Genomic DNA, 11198 nt, shown 5'->3' on the forward strand with positions numbered 1-11198 from the left:
CCGGCGGGCGCCGCGCCCACCTGCGCGCCGCAGGTGGGGGAAAGGCCGGCGGGGCGGCGCGCAGGCTGCCGGGGGATGTAGTCCGGATGTGGATGGATCCTATCGCCTCCCAGCACTTTGGAATCCATTACTTGGCAGTAGCAAAACGCATTTTATAGTCAGAGAGGTTTCATTTTAATCCCACAACTGTGGCTCTTCTCGCGCTTTGAAAGAGTCTCACTTTATTTTCGTAATGAGCCAGAGCAGTCTCCTGCCAGACAAAGGTAATGTGGATGCAATGTCCTACTAGCAAGCAAAATTCAGAATCACAAGTAAGTTATTTCAGTTTATTTCGCTCAGTTAAAAACAGAACTATAAAATGTTTGGTACATTTTATTCAGCAACATACAAGGAACAATATAAACTGCCACATTAAACTCGACACAAAACAGCTGGAGAATCACCCCACTCCCTCCCCCCTAAAGTTATTTATTCAAAGTGGTACTTTCTGTGGAAATTTTGTGCCAGAGAGCTTGCTGTATGCCAGTTTATACTGTTGCTTCTTGGTAATCTGCGTGGTGTAAGAAAGTCACAAAGTGCTCCAATTTTGAACTTGTTGTAACTTCCTAAATGTGTTCTTGTGATTTCCCCAACACGTGTGTTCCACTGAAATGCACATCACCCTTTAGAACAGATGGAGAGCACGTATCTATAGAGTCAGGATACAAGTCCATTCCATAGAACTTTACCAACAGGTCACAAATTAGGATGTCTAATGGACAAGAGAAAATACACAGTATAAGCTAAACATGCAGAGTGCCTTTCCCACTGCTCCCTCTCCACTCTGTGGCTTTCCCCCACACTCTACTTCAGCCCAAAGGAGTTTAATGTTAGCATCACCGACCAAGCCCAAACCACAGTTTGAATTAACAAATGCAGATACAGTTTCCTTCATGCCAGCACTAAATGAGATCTGCTCTCAGTCACACCAGCTTTAAAGTGTGTTTTTATAAGCTTTAAGGCATGTAAACTAATATGTGCTTACAGTAAAAGAAGTGTCATGATTTACTTCTACCAGAAAAATCTCTCTTCATCCCCATTCGCTGTTCCCTTCCTTTTCACTCTTCCCTCATTTCCCTCTATCACTGGAGTGGACCCAAATAATCTTCTATTACCAAATGGACTTTCATCTCTTCCATGCTGCATTCATTTGCAGTCCCCTTCTTCATCCTGACACGAAAATCTTTAGGAAACAAGTGCAACAAGATGAAAAAAAGCCAACAAAGTTTAGGACTGTAATGGGGAACACAGAGGACCTCATTTCTATTTCAAAGTGGCCATAAATTCCTTCAGCCAGATCATGTCTGATAATTATCATGGCTGATAACTTCTTTCAGAAATTGTTTCATTTCAGTTCTCTTTACTCATCCTATGGATCGTAAGATTTTTTTTGCAGTAATCCTTTCCAAAGGATTCCAAAGATAAGGCTGAAGGTGTATTCAGAAAAAAAATACTCTAACCAATAACTTTGTACAAACTAATCCTCACAGTCCCTCTGTGAGGTAGGCATATATTAACTCTCATTTTTACATACATGGAACAGAGGCACAGAGAAATGACCTCTCCATGGTTAATCAGTGACACAGGAAAACCTGCAGCTAGTTCCTGCCTTTCCACCTGATGCTGAATTCACTAGACCAGGCTGCCTCAAATAAAAGTGAAGCGTGTTACTTGTTTTACTAAGGAAACAGTCACTTAGATGGCAGTAGACTTTTTTTTCCCCTAAAAACCTCAGGGTCTTCTCTATATGAAAACCACTTCACAAAAGACCTGGTTAAATACTGGGTTTTGTGGTGGGTTGCTTCTAGTAAGCCATGCAGTGTAGAATATGAAGATTTTTAAACAAAAACCCCAAGACATCAGAATGTGTACATGTTCTTATCTGCAAGCACTTTACACCTCAAGGCCTGCTTTTTGCTGCAGTTACTTGCTTCCTGTACTGAGTGTCAGCAGTAAACCCAGACAAGTCTGCTCAGCTGCCCCATTCTTACACCAAACCAGTAATATACTGTAGGATTTCCAAAAGCAATACCAATATTTAAGTTTAATCTACAGAGTGTTGAAACCATGACTATACAAGTGATCACACATCTATTAATATCAGAACTTAAAAAGAATTTTAAAATAAACCGAAATTATGTATCTGGAATACATTAGCATCCTTTTAAGGCCATACAGGATCTCCTTTCTCAAACTGCAAATACCAGCATCCTTCAGGGATCAGACTTCCCCAGCCTTACGCCCCACTGCAGTTTGGCAATTTGGCTGTCAGGGCAGTAGAACCATCACACTTGGAACATTCAAAGGAAGGCCAGTGCAGGGCAATGCCTTCCCAGCACAGTACGTGACTGGAGCAGCACAGGGACCCCAAGCGAGAGTCCCACAACTGCCCAGAGAACTCCAGCTGACAAGGGGTCAAACCAGCGTTTGTGAAGAGACTTCCCAGTTACTCTGTTAACCTCCAGCTTTTCTCCTGCTCTGGAGTTAATGCTTCACAAATAATTTTACCTTTACCTAGTGTCGAATAAATGCATTTTTTTTTTCCCCCTACACTTTAAGCCTATCCTCAGATGAAATGAATATTCTTAGGTGAGATTCTGGATCAGAGACCACAAAAAGTAACTTCGTTGGTTATCAGCTCACAGCAGGGGAAGCCAAGCAAAATGGGTAGTTTAGGAGTGACAGTTCAAAATAAATGCAAAGGAATTTTTACCTTTTTTTTTTACTGTGGATTATTTCTCAATAAAAATAAAATCATGCTAGTTTTACAACTCCTGTAGTCTCTTAGTATCTGAAGCAGCAATAACAAAATCTTCATATAAGTGTTAGTGGAGGGGGGTCCAGACAATACTCCTGCCTGCTTGGTGAACTAAACAGAATGCAAACTCCCAACAGTCATTTCTCCAATGCTGTTGAAAACTGCAACTCCCCACCAATCTATCATCAACTCCAGATACAGGTTAAAAAAAAAACTAACAAAAAACACCATTAGCAAAACCTGCTTGAAATGTTTTCTCTCAAGGCTACAGAAAAATTAGCCAAATTCTTCATTCCACTAGTAGTGAAACACCCCCCATGCCAACAATTACGTGATCACATTATCTCCGGTCTACTTCAAGTCCATATAAAGTCACATTTATTTAGACTTAGAACATGTGATTTCCAGTGATGTTTCTGGTTTAGGCTCCAGCTCCTCTGGGAATTCTAGTTTTTCACAGATTGTCTCCTTTATGGGTAGATACTGAGAGATCTCATTAGGTTCCGTGAACAGGGAAGGTGGAACGTTCTAAAAAGCAAAAATTTTACGTGAAACAAGTGAAAGAAAAGCGGGGATAAAAAAAAAAAGTATTCCAACCCCAAACTTTTACAGACAATTAATCTATAATTTACTGGATGTAAACATCTGGAATCAGGTATGATTATTAAAATTTACCTTATAACTTCAAATGGACAGTCTTATTCCTTATGTGGATCAATAGGCCAAGGAAAAGTATTTAACATTTTTAAGCAGCAGATTATAAAAGTGCAAGGAAGTCAGAGATATCCATAAGCACCTACAATGTTTTTAAAAAATATATTTTAAATGTGAATGGAACAGTCTTTTTAAGGTTCTAGTTCCAGATGAGACTAGGATGGCCATGAAGAATTCCATCTCTTCTAGCCACCACTGCAATGTATTCACTGGTGTTGCTCAGACTGAACAATTATCAATTGCTCAATCTCAACATGTATCTTAGTTTTTATGAAGTCCACCACAGACTTTTATATGAAATACTAAAACTCCTTGGATTTTAATTTCATATTTTAAGAAATAAGGTGGTTTCATTATGTTAACCAGTATTTTACTCTGGAGATCCCTGTAGACCACTTTCCCATATACATACAAGACATTTGATGGGAAATAAAAATCTGTACTGATGAAATAACCTTCAAATTTCTAACAACATTCTTTAAGTTCAACCAGAGCTATTCAAATGCAACCTCTAATTTGGCTACCTCTACACCACATAAGGAACCATACCACTGTTTTAATTATTTCAAACCTCAGTGAAGCAGGAATCTTTTTTGCTTTACCTACAGAAGCTGAAAGCCACGCGCATTTCCGCTCTGTAACAACAGCCAGGAAAAATGATCTAACAGCACAGATTTTTAAACATAAGGTGAAGTAAAACCTAGATCATTGATTTATATTTCAAAAATTACAAAACTATCAAAAAGCTCATGTCTGGATTTAGTTTTGTTTATAGGGATCACATATGGTTAAGAAATGATACAGTGCCCCTTTCCTCACAAGAGAAAATGTATTCCCTTGGCAGGTCAGTAACACACTAGCTACTTTCCAGAGGCAAAGGAAAAATAAGGGAGAAGGAAAGGTACAATAAAATGAAAGTTCAGGTGTTGGCTGAAGAATAAAAATCAACAGCTGCAACTCCGAATGTGCCACAAATTACTCTGAGCCATTACTAGAGTTTTAAGGTGACCTATTAACCTCAAATATTTGAAAAAAACTGGCAGAGTCTATTACCAAACAGATCTTAACCCCTAATACTGCTTGGAAGCACACAACCAGCCATGAAATTTAACTTCCTGGGACATGGAGTACCTGATTTTGTGGCTGAACGGTTCATGAAAAAATAAAATAATAAAAACATTTTATTAACTCAAAAGTAGAAAAAGTGACCTAATCCCGTATCTTGTCATGTGATCTGAGCATTCACAAAATGCCAATCTGCCCTAAAATCATCAAAACAAATGCTGCATAAGCAGAAAGAATTTTCTTCTGTATTAATTCAAAATCTTACAAAGAATGACTTAGGGTCACAGTATTTTCTATGCTGACCATAAAACAAAAAAAAAAAACAGAAGAAAAAGAAAGTGAGTTTAAAAAATGCTATACCTTTAAACTTGATATTTTGCTTTCTCTGGATGTGTATTCTCGCAACATGTAGGTCTTGTCAGCCTAATGGAAAAAAGTGATCATTTGGTATCAGTACAAACTAAGCATTTTAAATACATTGAATTTAGTAAGCACTGGAATTTGGTTGACCACATATTTTCACCTAGGAGAAGAAATGTACATTCAAATTCATGAAGACAGATAATACCAATGTTCTTTTTTCCAAAAGCCACCTTTCTGTGTGCATGCATCAAAAAAAATTCTGTGACTGAATATGCTCATTGATCTTTACACAGCTAGAACTACTACACATCTACACAGGATTACCAAAACACGAATCTTAATATCCTGTATTATTCATGAGATACCAGATCTCAATGTACTAGGGACAGTTATTTGCAAGTTACACTTGCAGTCTAATTCTATTAGATAAGACAAAAATAACATACTTGGAGACATGCCAGTATTGAACTCTTTACTGTTGCCTCTTTTTCCTCTTGTACTTCCTTCTCTAATCTGTGTCTGACAAATGTATTTAAATGATTACATCCCATGAGGGATAGCCTACTCTGCTCACATACCATGGCATCCAGCACTTGGTTGCTAGTTCGCTACCACCACAATAATAAAATACACTTGGAAGTTCTTATGCCCCCAAACATCAGTATTAAATTAGAGGAATATCAGGTCACTGAAAGTAAAATGGCAAGGGAATCTCTATAAAATAGTTATGATGGAAAGTAAGGGTTTACCTCATGATGAAGCCTCGTATCATTCATCCTGATGAGTACCCCATCCACTCGCAAGAAGAACCTCAGCAGCACAAAAAAGCTGGAAGGCATAACTCTCTGCAAAAATAAAGATAGTCCGTTCACCACATGACAAAGGTTTACTTTAAGCATGTACTTTTCTACATCAGATATTCACAATGGAAGACCATATGAGAAGTTTTCAAGAATGAAGTCAGAATTTGGGCTGTTGATTTGCTACAGCTATGGCTGGACAGCGGGGCAGACAGTGTCTCAAAGGACTATTAGGCAGGATGCAAAAGGAGGGAAAAGATCCTGGAGCAAAAGTTTGTCCCCTGGAGTAACGACAGATGACAAAGGTTTCAAGTCAACATTGTTTCCAGTAAGATCATATTTCTAAGAGCAAGGATGAAGAACTTTGTGCTTTGAAATTTAAATCCCAGAAGGAACAACATGCAAAATGCAGCTGTGTTTTGCATTTATCAGCCAACTGAGTCCCTAGGTATGTTTTATACACCTCCCAATACTCACTACTTTCACACTCAAACTTGATACTCCATGATCATGGAGTTCATCTTCAAACAGGAGTACTTCTTCAAAAAACATAATTTGTTCCCTGGCTTTCAATTTCTCTGTATTTATGTGTTCTGTTGTAGGAACAACCTAAAGAAAAAGATTAAGAAGAGTTAGCATATTAATTTTTTGCCAAACTACATAAAGTTTGTCCTGATATTTTGAATTCCAGAGTTTTAGAAAGGAAAAAACTTTTAGGGCACTAAGCATCAGACACCCCAAATTTCTAAGAGAAAAAGTTAAAATCAAAGTTTCCAAGAGTTTCTCCTTGGAAATAAATATCAAGCCAAAGCAAAAACTAAGAGTGGAAAATTCTGAATAAACTTCTCTCTGCGTACAGGCTCAGTAGGGTTTCAGCTGCAAACAATTCTGCTCACTTTCTTTCAAATCTTTCTTTCAAAACATCTGAAGATGCATTGTGTTTAACATACGTATGAGAAGTTCAGGTTTATAAACAGATTTCCATGCATTTAGCATCCCTAGCCCACTACACACCTTGCAAAGGATTCTAGTAAAGCCTTCCCATGGAAATCAAGTACTTGTATGTTTTCCATCTCATGGTCTCCACAGACTCCTGGTCCCCAAAGACTACGGACCAATACTGTTTATTTCTATGCTGTACTTTTAATTCCAGCACAACTCAAATGATCTCTAACTAAAGCGAGTCTAGCCAATCAATACAAATTATCTGCTTAGTAGCAAGCAACCTGTATGCAGTAAAGAGAAGCTGGGAACTTCGGTCTTATTTTCAAGTAAGTAAAGACACGGGAGGGCCTGTGAGTTTAAATATGAGGAGTTACTGAGTTACTGTTGCAGAAAAACATAAGGCCATTGAAAGCAGTCAGGTCAGAAAGCAGACAAACATGCAAGCAGCAGAGCATGAAGGTACTACAGAATGACACAGCTGACAGTTCTGCTGTATGTGAGGAGCTCGGGGTTCCAGAGGGGCCCCCAGCAAGAGTTGAGGACTCCCATGTGCTTTAATCCTAAAACACTTTAAGACACTGCCCACCCTGTTATTAAAATAAGCCATGATTTGATTAGGATAAAATGCTGAGAGACATGAGAAATCAGAAGTTATGAAGCACAAAAGATTCTACAGAAACCTACTGAAAGGTAAATGACAGCTTTAAAAAAAAAGTTTGACTGAAGCCAGATGCAGTCAGCAATTAACGAGAAGAAAATTACTACCTTTAATGTTGCAGTATCTCCCAGCAAAGTTCCTTTGTAGTCTGTTGTGTAAGTCCAGTCATATGGCTTGACAACTTCCTTAGTGTGCTCAGTCTCACTCCTCAAAAAGTGAAAAACAGCTTTGTAGTAATTGCCTTGTAATAATTCCCAAAAAACTACAACCTCACGTAAGACTGAGCATTAGAATTCCCACACTGTTCCTAAAGAAAACCAGCAGCATTGTCTGCGCTACAATTACAATGTCAAGACAAGCGCTACAATCATGGTTTCACAACATCTGTTTCCATAACAACAGTTATTGAAAACAGTTATAAGAATTCTCAATGTAACACTACCTCAGTTCTATGACTCAAAATAAAGATTTTCATGCAATACAGTTGAAAAATTTGTATTTCAAGATCAATTTTTCTTTAAGTAGGCAGAAAGTGATCTGTTGACAACACACAGCAATCATTAACACTGCAATTTGCCTTAGTTTTCATGACAACTTTGCTTTCTCTCTGGGCTTTATTTCCAGGTGCTCTACAACTAATCCAATTTGGCAAATACTAAGCATTATAATTAGTTCTCATGCATGGTAATTGTTCTGCTTTATTCCTAAGGCTAAGATTTTGAACATGTACAGCATTTTGCAACACCACACAATACAATCTTGTAATGCTCAAGGCCCTGTGAGTTTGAATAAACAGGAACAGCATTAAGTCAGGTTAAACTTGAAGTTTACTTTAAGAAAGCCAAGATACAGCTGAAAAATACAGCTGACCCAATTTAACAAAGGATGATGACAGCAAAGAAAAGTGAAGTGACTTCTGTGATCACATGCTGTATCTAGGGTAGAACCAAATGCAACCTGCTCTTCAAGAGTTCAGTTTGCTCCTTTAACTACTGTATGATGGTTTCATATACAACACACCAGTACTTGCCCACTGGTGATAAAATACTGTACCTGCTCTCTTGCCACTCCTCTGCACAAGCGACTTTGATCATACCTTGACAATTATTGACACATTTTAAAGCATCTGTAGCATTGAACTCTATTCCAAAACCATGGTCATGCTGTATTCTTAGGACATTGTCTCCAAACATCATCTCTGGCAGGGAAGGCATGTGTAATTCATCAGCCAACCTGCACAGAAAAACAAAAGAGACATGAGTCAGCTATAGCTCGGTCAAAGCAGTCCTTGTTTTGGAACAAGGATTCTTTAGACCATGATAATTTAGAAGACACATCATCAATATGTTCTGCAAGACTTTGTTGTTTTCCCAGGTTAATTCATTTCACCTAAAATGCGGAGTCATTGATCCGAAGTGACTTTTCCACCACAAAAGCATTTCTAAAACACTCCTTCTCCATCAGGCTCATAGAAAAGTCTCACATATGAGGAATCAAAAAAATACTTGAGAAGCATGTAGAAGCAATTTCCAACCTGTGCTAGCAAATCCTTGGATGGTCGATGGACCAACTTCGGAAGGTGCTCAAAAAACTTTTAGGAACAAGGACTCGTCATCAGCAAGTTTAAATTCACTGCACAGTGGTCCATACCTCCAAATTTAGAAGCCTATAAAAAAGATACTTAAAACAACCCTGGCAGAGTATGTAAAAAGTGCAGAAGACACTACTGTGCTCTACTAGGCTTTCAAGCTGGTCAAAGACACGTACTGGTATTCATAACTTTAAGCAGGAAAGCCACAGCCAAAGCCACAGACCCAACTGAACAAGGTACTGCATAAACCAAGTAAGCACCATCCCTGCAGAAGATCCCAAAGCATCCTATTTCACGTTTTGTTTTACATCAGTCTGTACACTTACTTAAACTTATGTGCATATATATATATACTATGTATAAATAGACACAAACCCCAACACTGGATATATCCTCTGACCTTCATTTCCAAAAGGTTTCCTATACTTCTTTTCCTCCCTACCTACTTGACTTATCAAGATCAAAAAGGACACGTGACATCTGGAGAGAAGAAAGCTTTAGGAAATACACTAATTTGAAGGAGGGGAAGAAGAAGGGCGTCCTAATCATAATGTTCTCATTGATAGTAAGGCATTTCTGAACAAAAGTGGTTATTTCCGTAACCCTCCATACAAAAGAACAATACATTAACCTAACTAAAATAAAAATAGCAAATTCATAGACTTGGAGAATAAGATCCTACATTTTTCCCAGAGAAGGCAGAGTAACATTACGGACTTTTCCATTTCATCAAGTGTAGGAAGTCCTGACCTGCAAAAACCAACTCCCACACAGAAAAGAGTTCTTGGCTATGGCACATTTAATCCTTCCCCTTTCCACACAGGTTGCTGAGGGATTTTTGCAACATATATTTTGCAGAAATAAAATTCCTATAGATACTAGTTATGCTCCCTAAGCAATAAAAAAGACAAAATGGGTTGCTGTGACCTTGTTGCACCTCCTACAATTGGCCTCAGCACAACAATCCAACATGTCCAGACTCCTCTGCTGAGGCTTCCTACCCTCCAGCAAATTAGCACTCCCACCTGACTTGGGGTCATCTGTGAACTTACTGAGGGCGCACTCAAGCACCTTGTCCAGATCATCAATAAAGATATTGAACAGGACTGGCCCCAATACTGAGCCCAGGGGAACACCACTGCTGACAGGCCTCCAGCTGGATGTAACTCCATTCACCAGCGCTCTTTGAGCTCAGCCGTCCAGCCAGTGTTGTACCCAGCAAGTAGCACACCCATCCAAGCCAGGACCAGCCACTTCCTCCCAGAGAATGCCTCACTGGCCTCAGAAAAAGTAAAACCAAGATAAACGAAAGTACATTTAAAAAGACTAATGAGATTCCGACGTATGCTGAAATTTATTCCAGAAAATGAAGCCAAGAAATATCTGCCAAATTCATCTGCCACTAAGGTCAGTTATGGCACGGCTGAACTGTTCCACATTAGCAAATCTGACTTAAGTACTTGATGCTGATACAGGAACATTTCCCCCAATGGTTTGACTGGACTGGAAATTACTACAAGAAGACAGCAAAATATAACTTTTTAATGAAAACCATTATCTTAAAATAGCTGTTACCAAGACACGGTATAAGACATTTAAAAGATCCTTTTTCAAAACTAATTAAAAAAATGAGGCTTCTGGTTAGTAGGTCTCAGTTCACAGAGGTCCAGAGATCCAAAACCATTATAATCACACTATTGCAGAATGGTTTGAGTTGGAAGAAACCTTAAAGGTCAAGTTCCAACCCCTTTGCCATGGGCAAGGACATCTCCACTAGAGCAGGTTGCCCAAAGCCCCATCTAACCTGGCCTTGAACATCTCCAGGGATGGAGCACTTACAGCTTCTCTGGGCAACCCGTTCCAGTGACTCATCATCCTCACAGTCAGGAATTTCTTCCTAGGATCCAAACTACATCTCCTCTCTTTCAGTTCGAATCCATTCCCCCTTGTCCTAGTACTACATGTCCCTGTAAAAAGTCCCTCTTCGTCTTTCTTGTAGGCTGCCTTCTGCAATCATTAAAACAAAACAAAAAAAATTTAAACTGATTTTAACTGATTTTTTAACTGATTTTTAACTAATTTTGGAAATTTCCTGCAAACCCAATCACCCCAGTTTCTCCAGCCAGAGAATCAAGCTTGAAGAGAAGGAAAAACCCCAGTGACCCCCGTAACTGGGCCGAACAGCGTCTCCCCCAGCCTAGGAGCGCTCTGTGTTTCTTTCGCAAGGCCACCCGACACCTCCCGCCCCTCGCTGTGAGGGCCGAG

At 39.1% G+C, this 11198-nt stretch overlaps 2 protein-coding genes across 2 annotated transcripts in view; both read right to left on the bottom strand.

The window, feature by feature from the left end:
* Positions 1–1079, bottom strand: part of SFT2D2 (SFT2 domain containing 2) — an 11065-nt gene extending 9986 nt beyond the window's left edge. The window contains exon 1 of the mRNA XM_008631779.2: positions 1049–1079. Within this exon, the coding sequence (XP_008630001.2) occupies positions 1049–1079 (31 nt within the window). The remainder of the gene's footprint in view (positions 1–1048) is intronic.
* Positions 313–8604, bottom strand: TIPRL (TOR signaling pathway regulator). Its single transcript, XM_017731961.1, has 6 exons — positions 8396–8604; positions 7450–7549; positions 6217–6348; positions 5689–5784; positions 4937–4999; positions 313–3325 (listed from the first exon to the last, which is right to left on the bottom strand). Exons 1-6 carry the CDS (start codon positions 8554–8556, stop codon positions 3176–3178), a joined length of 702 nt encoding a protein of 233 aa, XP_017587450.1. The 5' UTR covers positions 8557–8604; the 3' UTR covers positions 313–3175.
* Positions 8605–11198: the final 2594 nt, after the last annotated feature.

Source organism: Corvus brachyrhynchos, unplaced genomic scaffold (genome assembly GCF_000691975.1).
Source record: "Corvus brachyrhynchos isolate BGI_N302 unplaced genomic scaffold, ASM69197v1 scaffold3, whole genome shotgun sequence".
Classification (NCBI taxonomy): Eukaryota; Metazoa; Chordata; class Aves; order Passeriformes; family Corvidae; genus Corvus; species Corvus brachyrhynchos.

Excerpts from the sequence above, each read along its gene's own strand:
- TIPRL (XM_017731961.1), bottom strand. The coding sequence starts at position 8,556 with ATGCCTTCCCTGCCAGAGATGATGTTTGGAGACAATGTCCTAAGAATA. Across the intron at positions 7,550-8,395 it reads GAGGAGTGGCAAGAGAGCAG|GAGTGAGACTGAGCACACTA; the intron begins GTACAGTATTTT and ends TCACTTTTTGAG. Across the intron at positions 5,000-5,688 it reads ATACGAGGCTTCATCATGAG|GCTGACAAGACCTACATGTT; the intron begins GTAAACCCTTAC and ends TTTTTCCATTAG.